The sequence below is a fragment of the Suillus subalutaceus genome, assembly GCF_016647625.1.
Source record: "Suillus subalutaceus strain FC151 chromosome Unknown DFJ58scaffold_505, whole genome shotgun sequence".
NCBI lineage: Eukaryota > Fungi > Basidiomycota > Agaricomycetes > Boletales > Suillaceae > Suillus > Suillus subalutaceus.
This window is the reverse complement of record NW_024540754.1, coordinates 5,051-19,952: the sequence shown is the minus strand read 5'-3', so window position 1 is coordinate 19,952 and position 14,902 is coordinate 5,051. Positions and strand designations below refer to the sequence as shown.

General features: G+C 48.9%; 2 protein-coding genes across 2 annotated transcripts; one reads left to right on the top strand and one right to left on the bottom strand.

Annotated features, from left to right (window-relative positions):
• Window positions 1–10,160: 10,160 nt before the first annotated feature.
• On the top strand, window positions 10,161–11,373 carry DFJ58DRAFT_882218 (uncharacterized protein; the record flags this gene model as incomplete). The annotated part of the gene is made up of 2 exons (XM_041394568.1): window positions 10,161–10,902; window positions 10,976–11,373. The coding sequence occupies 2 exons, from the start codon at window positions 10,161–10,163 to the stop codon at window positions 11,269–11,271; spliced, it is 1,038 nt and encodes a 345-aa protein (XP_041234891.1). The 3' UTR covers window positions 11,272–11,373.
• Window positions 11,374–11,512: 139 nt separating this feature from the next.
• Window positions 11,513–11,875, bottom strand: DFJ58DRAFT_738506 (uncharacterized protein; the record flags this gene model as incomplete). Its single annotated transcript, XM_041386984.1, has 1 exon — window positions 11,513–11,875. One exon carries the CDS (start codon window positions 11,873–11,875, stop codon window positions 11,513–11,515), a length of 363 nt encoding a protein of 120 aa, XP_041234890.1.
• Window positions 11,876–14,902: the final 3,027 nt, after the last annotated feature.

Genomic DNA, 14,902 nt, shown 5'->3' with positions numbered 1-14,902 from the left:
GTGTTCGCAGTGTGAGTGTCTTGATCCTCCTTCGAGCTCGAGCCATGCTGATCCAAGTCATTGCCCACTGTTCGCAGGTGTGAGTGTCTTGATCCTCCTTCGAGCTCGAGCCATGCTGATCCAAGTCATTGCCCACTGTTCGCAGGTCGTGAGTGTCTTGATCCTCCTTCGAGCTCGAGCCATGCTGATCCAGTCATTGCCCACTGTTCGCAGAGATGTGAGTGTCTTGATCCTCCTTCGAGCTCGAGCCATGCTGATCCAAGTCATTGCCCACTGTTCGCAGGTGTGAGTGTCTTGATCCTCCTTCGAGCTCGAGCCATGCTGATCCAGTCATTGCCCACTGTTCGCGTGTGAGTGTCTTGATCCTCCTTCGAGCTCGAGCCATGCTGATCCAAGTCATTGCCCACTGTTCGCAGATGTGAGTGTCTTGATCTTCTATCAAGTTCGGGCATTCCTGATCAAAGCATTTGATAATATCTTCAGGAGGTCAGTACATTGATCCTCTACCGACCTTGAGCCACTAACCGACGACATCGTTGATCCATTGACAGCTTGTGAGTGCGATCATCCATTGTCGACCTCCTGCCTTGCTCACCGATGCAATCATTGATCCATTGTCAGGGTGTGGGTGTATCATTCTCTGTCACCCTCGCGCAATGCTGAAAAAATGTTGCTGCTCCGTTAACAGATTGTGAGTTGGTCGATCCATCATTGTGCTCGAGCCATTCTGACTGAAGACATCGCCCATCCGTTCACAGGATGTAAGCACATCGATCCTCAGTCGAATTGGAGCATCACTGACCAATGAAATTACCGATCCCCATTGACAGATGTGTGTGTTCATCTGCCGTTGAGTGCGGGCGTTGCTGATCGATGACATCGTTGATCCATTGACAGGCGTGAGTCTCTTCACCCCCAATCGAGCTTCAGCCTGCTCACCACTGACAATACTCATGCACTGACAGAAGTCAGTGTGCTGATCTTCCGTCGAGTTCGAGCTTTGCTTACGACTGAAATCGCACATCCCTTAACAGACTGTGAGTGTTTTAATCTTCCAGTGTTGCTCACCGACGACATCGCTCATCCATCAATAGGAAGTTAGTTTCTTCGTCCTTCTTGATTTCGGGCCATGCTGACCGAAGATTTTACACATTGGCAGATGTGGGTGTATCGATCCTCAGCAGAGGTGGACGATATTCAACTTTACCATGATTTGACCAGTTGTATGCGAATCATCGTGAAGAGATGGGGTCTAGGTTACTCTCTGTGGTATGTCCAATTGGTCACTGATTGTACACACATTTCTGATGTTGCGAATGTGCCAGGCCTCTGGCTCATCACCCTTGGAGAATATGTTCAGCTCATTTCTGGTGATTTTCGAGTTATGTTACGATGAACCTGCTTATTATTGTCATTTAGCTGTTGTCATTATCTTCGAACATTCTTTCTACGTTTTCGACAAGCGGCGCTATCTTCAGGACAAGCAGAGTCTGATCCTTCTTTTGATGTCGCTTGCGAGCAGTACATTGCGTCTCCACGTGCAGCTGCTGTCAAGAAAGATGTGAGGGCTGCCGCCCGCGCATATAATGAAGCTGTGAGGAGCGCTGTCTACACGAATCAAGGAAACCTGCTTGCTTGGATGGCAAAGTTACCGTTTGAACCCTTCAAGAGGAAGGCGAAAAAAGCAATTGAACGACCTCAGGAGGAGCAAGAAATCTTGTGCTCTCAGCGGAGGGGGAGTTAATCAAGACTATTCTTGAAATCACTTTCAATAATCGCTTGCGTATGTTTAACCGTCATGTTGTGGCAACATCCCCGCTGATCTACTTGTCTCAGCAAGACCTTAATGCAACACAACGTAGATTGTGTTCCAGTGAGGTGTGTAGATGAGATGTCGTCAGGTTGTGGCAGAAATCCCGCTAATCTGCTTGTCTTCAGCAAGACCTTAATGTTGGGCGATACAATACAATGTGAATGATGTTCCGCTTCGGAGTGGAGCTGAGGTGTCTTGGCAGTAAATGCGGTTTTCTTGAATGGTCTGTCGCAGGACGTGGAACTGTATGAATTATTGTATGATCACGCAAATATTAATATGGCATGGTTTTGAAGCATGTCGGTTACCCTTAGTTGAGACAGTGGCGAGATCTACTGGGCTTGATGTACCTCTCAAGTATCCGTGGCCCGATTCACGTGCATTGAGGTTGGGTATGTTCTACGTATCAGCTTGCTCCACATCCTATCTCGACTTATCTCAATTTTTTTTAAATGTCATTTCAGAGTCTCATTCTATTTCAACACATGGAACGTCCCTGACAGCGTGAATGACACCAGCTAATGGCTAAGACTGCAGTTGGTGGATAATAGCTTTCAAAATCGATGGACCGGACGCACCTTGAAAGTGGTCGTTCTTTGAGGGTCGGTGTGCAGGTTATTATAGCTCTAGATTATGAAGTCAACGGTAGATATCTCAAATGCTCATACGTTGAGTATATGCGCTCCGTGGATCCAAGGGCCTACAGTTAGAACGCCATCATTCTCAATTTCACTAAACAAACAACTATCAGCAGCGCGCATCATGCTCCAGAGTCTAGATGCAGCTTTCAGGGGACTGAGAGATGACGCCATCGTGGAACAAAGGAGAAGCCGACTTACAAGACGTCTGCATCAGGTCCCAAGGATAAATGTGCGATGCTTGATGTCACCTATGTCATGGTCTTCAGTTGGACCTTAATATCACTGTGGCCTTTTCATGCGAGTCTTATAAACAAACGAAAAGCGTTTAAAGAGGACCATAGTAAGAAAGCACTTGCCTGTCTGCTCAGTCTGGCGATTGAATCTCATGTGCGAGAGCTTTGCTGCGGCCGACGGCAATGACGTCCATCGCTAAGTGTCAGCATCCCAAGTGTGTCAATTCAAGACATGAACGAAATTTGCGATCTTTCAACGGGGTCGAGTCGTGTTGACACAAGAAATTGAAGAGCTGTTGGTAGTCAGCGTATCGATTTGCAGTCGCGCCACGCTGAGATATCCTGTGACTGCCTTCATAAGTTGGATGTGGAGGGACGGTCAAGTCTACCTTACCAGATGAACATGGGAGCAGAGGATGAAAAAGGTGCATGGCAGGGAGACATACCAGCTGTTGGTACTATCTGAAATAATACTCCAATCCGCCCCACAATTTCTTCCCCCACTGTCCCTTCGGCGCACCATGCTCTGACAGAGGAAAGTGGCAGGTATAACCATCCCCCACCGCCTGGTGTGCCCATATTCCCAGCCACAGACGCTGACGCATCTGATGAGGAAGGCCCAGCACGAAGATGCCTGTTGTCGAGCTGATGGCGACGGGTGTTGGCTGAGCAGCACGAACTAGGATAAGCCCCCTTTTCTGACTTTTGCTATGGCGTTGGGTTTGTTTCACGGGAATATGGGCATTGGCGCGGGCCACTCGTGGTGAGAACCTGCAGGTAGATGCTGGGAGGGCAGATGTAGGGAGATTCGAGAACTTGTACCCTCCTGTTGATGCGGAGGCTTATGGTGCCGTGAGTAGTTTTTCTTGTTAGAAGAGCTGAGGTACTATTTGTTCGCGTATCGTGGGCAGCAGCAAGGGAAGCCAGGGGGCAGCAAGGGAGGACTGTGATTCCGAGGAACGAGTGAATGCTACAGGTAGCCTGCGCAGGGAGAGTAACGGAGGGCGTCACATGTATATGGCCAGGTGTGCAGGATGGCGAGAGAATGGTGGTGGGTGGACATTTGAACTGTCGAGGGTACTGCAGGGCGTGGGGAGGTGATGGAGGTAGGTGCCAAGAAGGCCTGCCTGGACCTGAAAAAAACAAGTAAAGGGACAAGGGACAAAAAGCTTCCGGTACGAACCACGTTCCAACACAACACGGGTCTACAAAGTATTCGTCGCGCTCAAAATCCGAAGGATCCAAACGCCAGGCACTATCTGAAACAATACTCCCGATGCTCAATATATTGTTCTTCCCTACCCGCGCATCACGTTCGAACGGCACGCACGACAGCTGGATCAGTAGGTACGCCCCTCCCCCTGGTGTGTTCGTATTCCCAGCCACTGGCGGCGACGCGTCAGATGAGGACGACGAGGAAGAAGACGCGTGTTGGCGGGCTGAAGACAATGAGTGTTGGCGGAGCGGTGCGAGTTGGATGAGCCCATGCTCGCTAGCTGAAGGATATGGAATTAGGATTGTTCCATGTGGATGCGGGGGAGGCGACGGGCCATTCGTGGTGAGAGCCTGCGGTCGGATGCTCGGAGGGCGCAAGTGGGGGGAGGTTGTACCCTGCAGCGGATGTAGAGGTGTATGTGGGCTGTTAGTGCCGTGGATAGGCTTGTTCGTTAGAGGAGCTAATGTATGATTGGTTTGGAATATGGAGAGGGGGCTGGAGAGGTAACGCGAGGGGAGAGCCTTGGAGTGAGTTGAATTGGATGGTTGGTAGTAGTCGCTTGCGCTGGAGTTTGGGTAGGGCTATTGATTGTTGAACTCGAATGATTGGGTATGAAATGGTGCGGATGACAAGTAGGGTTGTGAATTGGCGGGAGGGGTAGGGGTGGTCCATGATTGGAAGACTGACTGGAGGGATAGTTAGAATGGTTGGTGTCCATGTTGTGAGAGAGGCAGCTGGAGATGACTCATATTACCGATCATCATTTGGGCATGGGTGGGTATTGTGATTGTGAGTATGGCGGGTATGTGTTGGATGGAGGTGCTCCATATTGCGAGGCCGTACGTGATGAAGGGTATTAATTGTGAGGAAGACGGATGCTGGTATTGATTATATTATGTAAAGTAGTTTGGTATTACAATTGTGGATGAGATGAGGAAGACGGATGCTGAGGTAGTTGGCTGACTGTTGTATTGTGCCAGCGCGTTCTGACCTCCGCTGCAAGTAGGATCGATCGATCGATCGATCACAGTGGTGTCGAACCCTAACCCGAAAAAGAGAAGCAAAGAAGTCCTAGATTCGGCTTCTTCCAGTTCTCACCTGCTCTCACCAACCCGGTGGGCCTGAAAAACCCTGTCTACTTTCCGTTCCACTCATGGTCCTCATCGAGTCCTATATACAATGATAAGCGATCTATAGTGGGGCTATTATAGCAGCTTATTTCACCTTTAGTCGACTGTAACCTTATTCAAATCATATCCTTGATGACATGTTACTACTAAACTTTATATCTTCAGGTCAATATTGGCTCGCTGATCTTCCCATCTAAGCTGTGTCAGACCACAGCTAAGCATGTGTTGCATCATTATCAGACCGCACAGTTTCCCTGCAACGGATCACTTCTACCACGCGACACGAACCAAATCTCACCCCGACGATCAATTCGCATATTGGCGAACTCCGCTGATTCGTAGGGTACCAGGATATACATTAAATCGACCTGGTTCCTGGTACTCTCATGGCTGACCTACTTTAGCCTACTTTGCCGTATGTGCCCCACAGTAGCCCACAAGTCCTCATTTGTTCTCAACAAGTCCATGGACTCCGCGCTTCATCGCGTGCTAGCGTCATATCGGCTCACATCCGGGGTTTCGATATTTCTGGCCCTGCAGATATTCAATATGGCAGTCTAGAGCTTGCCGGATACACCTATAAACATGCCACAGACGAGGGTGTAGTCTAGAACTCTTTGTCTACAAGCTTCTCTGATACCTCGCTGTTGGTGATCGATGGTTCCATGGCAGGCCCATTCAGTAACTAATCATACTTTTACGATGGCTTACCACTATAACCGATTGTCCAGGATATCCAATCGAAGCTTTGTGATTCTCACGACCATCAGTCCACTGCATCTGAATGGTACGCTTCCCTTGATCTCAGTGTTCTACTTGATGCTTATAGTAAAGATCACGCCTGGCCAAGATGACCGTTCCATTTCCATTGAGTAGGCAACGTTTGTCCGTCTACGTTGCCCCTTCTTCTTACTACGTATATACTGTCCATCATAGGGCTTTGCCCCAACGGACAATAAGCAATTGATTTTTTTTTAAAAAAAACCCCCTTCCTGACAAGCACATTTATCAGCCATAAAAAAGTTTGGGACCAGCAAACCGATCACGATTCCTTCATATCGTCGTTCAAGCTCAGCGTTAACGTTCACTAATCACGCTTCTTTTGCCACTGCTTCGAACATTTTGCAATAAACGAGGGAAAGCCAGTAAAACTCAAAGTGCGTGATATCTAGGTTAAGAGAAAATTCCATTGTCTATCAGGTTTGCTTTACCTTTGCCTACCTCCGCCGCGTTGACTGGGCTGGCATGTTCGATGTGTAGTGGCCTGGTGGGAAATAATTATTCCTTCGTAGGGTCGATTACAGACTATCATTTCTCCGAGTTCGACTCATTGGGAGGTAGTAATCATGTTGTATCCAGGGAGGATAAACTAATTTGTCAGGTCGTGTCAAGCTAAAGCTTTTCATGGTTACAATACCTCAGAACGCTAGGCAAACTACAGTGGCACGGACCAGTAATAACTCCATACATAGTACGAGTGAGCACCCGTCACAATCTCGTAGGTACTGCAGAAGTCAGACACCAGCAAACACACGAATCATATACAAAAGAAAGAATCAAGTACTAAGACTTCTCGACCGTGTCCCATGGTTCATCCGACGATAAATCCACATCGGGCAAACTTTTCCGAAGATCCGACACTTCTTTTGCACTGATGCTATATGATTGCAGTAGCTCAATCAATTGATCCAACGAATCCCGGTCTGCGCGTTTCCGCAAGGTCATTTGCCTGTCGTACTCCTGAATCCGATTATGGACTCCTCCGCTCATCGATGAGTCGTGATAGGACTTGACCGCAAGCTTGATGGCTCGACGAGACAATTCCTGGTTTTCCGACAGGAGATACAGCGTCTGCAACACAAGAGTCAAGTCGATGATGTATTCCATGAAGCGCAGGAGCGCCGCGCAGCTGAGAAGAGACCCGTCATTATTTTCTTGATAAAGGATGAGGAGCGGGACGTACGACTGCTGATACACCTCGTGAACCCATTTCACGACCACAACACTTACTGCTATCGGTACTATGATAGGGGCTGCAGGTCCAGCCAGGGTAGACGCGATGCCCGCAATAGTACCCACAATGGAGAGCCCAAATTTACTGTGAATATTGGATGAGATGAAATTCGTTCGTCATATGAAAGCTGCCCTACAGGTTCTGGTTGGCATCAGCAGTAGGTCCAACGTCCAGCTCATTGACCATGTTCGTCATCAATCCCCTGAACTCAGGGCTGCACAAGTACTGCACGTAAGCCACGTCAGAATATGCGACAACTAATAAAGAAGAGAGAGCTATTACACCATTAGGGTCTTGAAAGTTCCACACATTGACAATGTCAGTGTGGAGCACGTGCAGACAGTCCCACATCGAACGGTTCTTGAATGGTATGCTCGATGTGAATGCCTTCCAGTATTCTGAAAGACAGACGGAAGGGCTCAGTTTATGTTCGGTAATTCTAAATACAAAATCGAAACAGACTTCTCTTGCCAACCCTGACGCTGCGTAAATCACAAGATAAGAAGATTGAAGCAAGCGAGGCTCACTCTATTGATGCCTTTATTTTAAGGCCAGGATCCACTCGCTGAGCGACGGACGTCATCACCGACGCGTCGGTCCCAACATGTTTACAAACGAGTTCTTCAGTGGTTCGGATCAAACAGGCTAGCGTCTCCTCGTGGTTTCCATTTGCTGCGCTCAAAGTTTCATTGAGGACGGAAATGACAACCACAGGAGTAAGACCCACTGGAGACCGCAACATGCGGGATATCGGACCCTGCAAAGTTCTCTAGGGGTGCGACGCAGACCTCCTGTAGCTTGTCTTTTGTGTTTTTCTTGGCGAGTTCCTGAATGTCCGCCTTGCTCAGACCCTTGAGAGAAGACTTGTCCAGGGTTCGCTCCACGCGGTCGAGAAGAGTGTCGTATTTAGTGAAGACGGCAACAATGGGAACTTTGACCTGTGTTAGCTGTGACCTGTCGGAGCGGTAGCAATCCATTAACGTACTGTTTCCCAGCTTCCCCTCGCGCTTCGATGTGAGAAATTGCTCCACACCGATCTCAAGTAAACGCCCGCCTGCGCGGGGTATTTCAAAGCAAAGCCTTGCATGTCGTTAGCTTGCCGTACAAACGCATTAAGACGGAGGCCCTACCAAACAGCATGCAACTGATCTTTCAAATAAGGCATTTTTTCTTCGACGGTCAATGAAATCTCGGACTATTTTGAGGTTGTCTTTTTCCCCTGGTTCGAAACCTTTGCTGTCGTGGAGAACAAACTTGTTGTTCTGCGATGAGATGAACTCGTGGTCGATACTGACCTCGCCTGGCTTATCGTGCGAAGCGGTCTATCGATAGTATGAGTAGCTGTGCTTGTTGAAGTGTGGTGCTCAACTCACCGCGTTTTGTACTCCAAATGCGTGGTTGATCAGTGAAGACTTGCCAACACCAGTCTATTAGAGGTACCGTGTCAACACTGGCCTGAGATCAGCGAAAGCCTGATACCTTTCCTATCACCAGAATTCGGAACCTTAGAAGCCCCTGGGCATCAGCTTCAAGAATGTCACTTTCACGGTGATCCAGACTCACTGAGGACACTTCCGGAATATTTCGTCGGTAGTAGGCTGGAGCTCCAGGGTTTCGTCGGAAGAAGAGACAAGTTGCTCGGCCTGCTAATCTATGACTTAGATTTTTTCCAATACGAGACATGGAACCTTACTTCGGTTGTTGGATTCCTGGAAAGTTCGACAACGATAGTGACGTTTTTATGAACCTTGTTGTATTCTGTGCATGTGAGGTTGAATTGGTGAGCGATCATGGCCAGGGCGCCGTGACTATTGTTTCACCTTGTCTTTCTCTTGCACCACATACACGGAACATGTCTTCCGGGTCGAAAACAATGTCTTCATGCTCGGTTCCATACCATCTCTTGTATCGTATGTGTAAGGAAAACGTATCCCCAGGAGAAAGTTTCCTATAATTAAACACGATAACAACTCAGGCGGGTACAGTCGTCAGAGTCAAGTCCTTACATGGGTGGAGAAAATGTCTGTCGCAAAGCCTTTCCTGCCCCGCTTTTGATTGGCGTGGGCGACTTCCGCAATTCAAAGACTCCACATTCTTTTTCGAGTTACTGAAGTCGACGATGACACCTATTGGATATATTTAGTGTGATTTATGATTTCGTCGATAAAGTAACTTGTACCAGAAATGTAGAGGGGGCAAACCGGCGTTGAAGCGTCAAGGGAACTAGCCATTCTGAATCCTGATTCGAGTTGGGGAAGACTGTCCTTGGTCACGGTAGATTTATCTAGAGGCCGAGTGTGGGTCATGCATCAGCCTTGCTGAAGGGAGGTGTCCTCGTGTAGCACCCAGACCAGCTATTCACGCACACGCCCAGCTCGTTATGAAATGGAAAACATGTGGGTCAAACGGTGTGCCTGTGTCGGGCTTGGGATTGGTCGAGGGTGTACCAAAATATAGCAACCATACTGTGACTGATTCGAATTGAATGGTGAGAGAAGGAAGCATACAAAGCCACCGTGCTTCTTTAGCCGGACCAGCTGTAACTTCAAGTTAGCACCCTTTAGGCACGGACCCTGTGACCTGAGATCAAGATGGATCGATAGCTATCAGGTGCTTAGACGCCAAGCCTAACTCCTCGTGTACGGCTCACATCCATAGCATTCACTGAGTTGACGCAAACTAATTTTAAATTGAACATAAACGGAAACCCAATTTGCCTTTGTAGAAATTCCGCCACCTTCGATTCGATGCAAGGACTCGTCGTGTACGCCTCATGGTAACATTGCCCACTGACTCGGAATCTAGACAGGCTTCGGGTCAGGTATTGGCAAACTGCAGTGATCGATTATAAGGCTACACCAACGCTTCTCCATCACATCTACCTTCACCAGACTTTGAGCTAAAATATTCCCCGGCGAGAATGAGTGAGAATTTGGAAATCCGACGTAATTCATGTTGGCGAAAATTTGTAGCGATATCGATCGATAATCCACTGTTGGTTACTCGTTTCGGACTTAACTGCGCAGCAATCAACGTTGTGAACGCATGTACATGTATAGCCGTCGTCGCCCACTGACTCAGCTTCCACATCCTCCTACCGGGTCTCCAGACTCATGCCCAAGTTGTCGTATAAGTGGTGCTCCTGTGAGAGCTACAGATGTAGGGATAATCCTGACGCAAGTGGTCAGAAACTACAGACCGTTCAGACAGCTGCAAGACACCATGCTGCTGATCAGCAGCTCCGCGATGCTCGTACCATTGAACCAGTCGCTTCTGGGCCTCACTCACCTGCACATGAGCCTTTTGGAGCCAACGAACCATTCGCGCATGGTGATGATGATGGGGAAGGGATCTTCGACCCTCCTGAGCCGCTAGACAACCTCTTCGAGATGTGGAATGAACCCCCAGATGTTCGAGGCCCAAATGACTTCAGCACTGACGAAGATGAAGAAATTTTTCAGCGACTTGGACGAGCCAACACACCAGAGGATGACACGGAAGATCCTGCAGTTCCCGATGATGATCCTGACATTGATGTCGAGGATGATGAGGCTGCTGCTGCTATTGATCTCTTTGTATCGCAGGGCACCCAGTTTGATTTCTCGGATGTCCTAGAAGGAGCGGATATTCACGCTGACCCTCCGTCATGCATGGACGACCATCCGGCAGTCCGCCACGCATACATACATGCATTTATATCTGCAGCATTCTATAATGCTACCCACGCAGCAGTGTATCACGATCTTGAAGGAAAGGAGCGCCTTCTGCGCACTGCTCAACAGGCCAACCCTGATATTGAGTATCCAGGGCTCGATAACTTTGCCCGCACACTCCCCACCCTCCTCAGACGACTTGGTCTATCGACAGATCAATTTATTGTTTATTTTTTTCGTTTGCAATGTCTGTTGGAAGCTACACCATCCATCAGAGCTTCCTGAGCTACATTCTCCTGATTGCACTAATCCTGATTGTGACGGATTGTTGTACACCTCGAAACGACTGGCTGACGGCACCCTCAAACGAACTCCAACAAAAATCGTCCCATATGTACCTCCTGAACGGGCTCTACAGCGATTTCTTCTACGACCAGGCAAATGGGACCAATTCCAGCACTGGCGCGGCCCTGAAGACCAGCCAGGTCATGTCCCGCCTATTCCTGGTCATGGATACAATTCATTTCCCGACCCGTCTAAGCCAATGACTCGGGTGCTCGACAGCATGTGAAAGGGATTGGTGCTGGTCAGACGTGTAGACAAGGCATCAAATGGACTCTTGATGATCGCAGCACTCGCTAATTTGGATGGGATCGTTTGATTTGTAGCAGGAGGAGGCATTCTCGTGGTGTCAGGGTCATAGCCTTGATTTGGTGATGGCACGTCAAGCTCGCGTGTTGCCTCAAGTGCAGGATCGATGGGTACGTCTGCAGGTCCAGCTGAAGGATTGTTTCGTTCTGACAGCTTTGCCTCTATCCATCAGGACGCATATATGCGTCATAACGTTGGCTTTGTGGCAACATTGCATCGAACGACTGCGGTGGATGAGGTGGAATGGACTCCAGAGGAACTAGGTGAGCTACTGGTGCCATATTATGAACAACCGGAGGTGCTGACGTGGAACCGAGTGCTGGGAACGGGTTTTTGAACCCACCTGTGGTCCGTGGCTGAACCAGAGTCTTCCTACCACGTTTGGAGGTTATGGACACATCCCCTCCGTCATTCAGCTTCCTCTTGGCCACAGCCTTGCCCCCAGCCTCCTGACCGCCTTCTGGACTCGTTTCCTGGCCCAGTTCCACGCTGTGTGAGGCAACCTGAGGCTTCCGAGGAGGCATAGTAGTATTGGAGATGGTTGTTTTGATGTCCCAAGGGTCGAACTACGCGTCAAAGCGGCTTCAGTGGGCTTGTCTGAAAGCTCAGGAGCTGGCTCAGCAGTACAGGCTTGCCATGGAGGGCTCTGATCGTTGCAGGAGGAAGGAGACGCGCAATTGCAGGGGAATATGCTGTATTAGGCTACATACGGACTACTTTTTGACAGGTGAATAATTAGGGAGAATCACAACTTTTTTGCTGTCGAAAAACGTCAGATAAGGGCTCATTCCGACGATTTTCAGCTTGTCGGAATATTGGTAACTATTTGCCTGATTATCGTTGGATATTTGTTCTTTCCGACGATAACCCACCGTCGGAAAATTTGTGTCAAAGTCTGGTGCTTCCCCCATGGATCCTTCAGAGATCAGAAAGAAAATCGGTCGCTTTCGAATCCTCGTTATAGGAAGAGCGAATGCAGGAAAAACTACAATCCTCCAGAGAGTTTGCAACACACGGGACAGCCCAGTTATCTATAACGGCGCTGGAAAAAAGGTGCGTCTCATGATGTTAGTAAGAGGCTGGTAGTGGTTACTGACTTATCGACATCAGATCGATGCTGCTGTTTTTAACGGCATCCAGAGAGGTAATGTTTGCGCTTAGTTGGTAGCATGAACTGACGCGTTCTCAGCGTGGGGAGCACGATATCGAAAATGAAATGGTGTTTCAAAGCAACCCAGGATTCGTCTTTCACGATTCACGCGGCTTTGAAGCAGGCGGCGAATCCGAATTCGACAAGGTTAAGGCATTTATCGCAGGCCGTTCCAAGGAAACCAAATTAAAAGATCAACTCCATGTCATCTGGTAATTGCAACTAATCAATCACGACATGCGCTATCTTAAAGTTTCAATATAGGTACTGTATCCCGATGGACGAGGCAAGCAGATCATTCACAGAAGGCGAAAACAAATTTTTCTCTCAGTGTGACACTGGAAGCAGTAAGCTTTCGCACCCGACCATCGTTGATGTTCGACTGATGCACAGATTCACAATCCTCAGTTCCCGTGATGATCTTGTTCACAAAGTTTGATGCCCTCTACGACGTGGCATATGCAGAACTGAAATCGAAGGGAGCATCGATGGAGGAGGCTGAAGAACAGGCGCCGAAGCATGCCAAGGAGTCGTTTGCTAACGGTCCACAACTGAAGTTTTTCAACAATGTCCGATGGCCTCCAAAATGTTATGTATGCCTTCCTGGTAAGCCGGTTTATGGTTGAGTTGCTGTACCTGATGACCGTTGATCCATTAGACATGGACAAAGATGATGCAGATTGCGGATCACTCATCGAACGCACGGCTGGAATTCTGGATAGTGAGGTACTACAGCAATTATTCGTCTCGACCCAGCAGACCAACTTGGAACTCTGTATGAAATATGCAGTTGAGAGGTAACTACCCATGGCTTCATTTACCTGCCGCAAGCGTTCGCGACTGATATTTTCCAGAACACTCCCAGGACTTTTTGACTCTGCTAAGAAAACGGGTCGTGAGGAGATAATAGGAAAATTAGGCGTCTGGTTTCCACATCTCTTGGTAAGATTATCAGAAAGTTTGAAGGTTGCTCTCATTTACATTGGGTGTTTACTTGCAGGTAGTACGTCTGTTAATCCTCTTTCGAGCTCGAGCCATGCTGATCCAAGTCATTGCCCACTGTTCGCAGAGAGTGAGTGTCTTGATCCTCCTTCGAGCTCGAGCCACGCTGATCCAAGTCATTGCCCACTGTTCGCAGGAAGTGAGTGTCTTGATCCTCCTTCGAGCTCGAGCCATGCTGATCCAAGTCATTGCCCACTGTTCGCAGCTCGTGGGTGTCTTGATCCTCCTTCGAGCTCGAGCCATGCTGATCCAAGTCATTGCCCACTGTTCGCAGTTCGTGAGTGTCTTGATCCTCCTTCGAGCTCGAGCCATGCTGATCCAAGTCATTGCCCACTGTTCGCAGGAAGTGAGTGTCTTGATCCTCCTTCGAGCTCGAGCCATGCTGATCCAAGTCATTGCCCACTGTTCGCAGTGGGTGAGTGTCTTGATCCTCCTTCGAGCTCGAGCCATGCTGATCCAAGTCATTGCCCACTGTTCGCAGGAAGTGAGTGTCTTGATCCTCCTTCGAGCTCGAGCCATGCTGATCCAAGTCATTGCCCACTGTTCGCAGGATGTGAGTGTCTTGATCCTCCTTCGAGCTCGAGCCATGCTGATCCAAGTCATTGCCCACTGTTCGCAGTGGGTGAGTGTCTTGATCCTCCTTCGAGCTCGAGCCATGCTGATCCAAGTCATTGCCCACTGTTCGCAGGAAGTGAGTGTCTTGATCCTCCTTCGAGCTCGAGCCATGCTGATCCAAGTCATTGCCCACTGTTCGCAGAGAGTGAGTGTCTTGATCCTCCTTCGAGCTCGAGCCATGCTGATCCAAGTCATTGCCCACTGTTCGCAGGTCGTGAGTGTCTTGATCCTCCTTCGAGCTCGAGCCATGCTGATCCAAGTCATTGCCCACTGTTCGCAGGATGTGAGTGTCTTGATCCTCCTTCGAGCTCGAGCCATGCTGATCCAAGTCATTGCCCACTGTTCGCAGAGAGTGAGTGTCTTGATCCTCCTTCGAGCTCGAGCCATGCTGATCCAAGTCATTGCCCACTGTTCGCAGAAAGTGAGTGTCTTGATCCTCCTTCGAGCTCGAGCCATGCTGATCCAAGTCATTGCTCACTGTTCGCAGAGAGTGAGTGTCTTGATCTTCTATCAAGTTCGGGCATTCCTGATCAAAGCATTTGATAATATCTTCAGGAGGTCAGTACATTGATCCTCTACCGACCTTGAGCCACTAACCGACGACATCGTTGATCCATTGACAGCTTGTGAGTGCAATCATCCATTGTCGACCTCCTGCCTTGCTCACCGATGCAATCATTGATCCATTGTCAGGGTGTGGGTGTACTCATTCTCTGTCACCCTCGCGCAATGCTGACCAAAAATGTTGCTGCTCCGTTAACAGATTGTGAGTTGGTCGATCCAT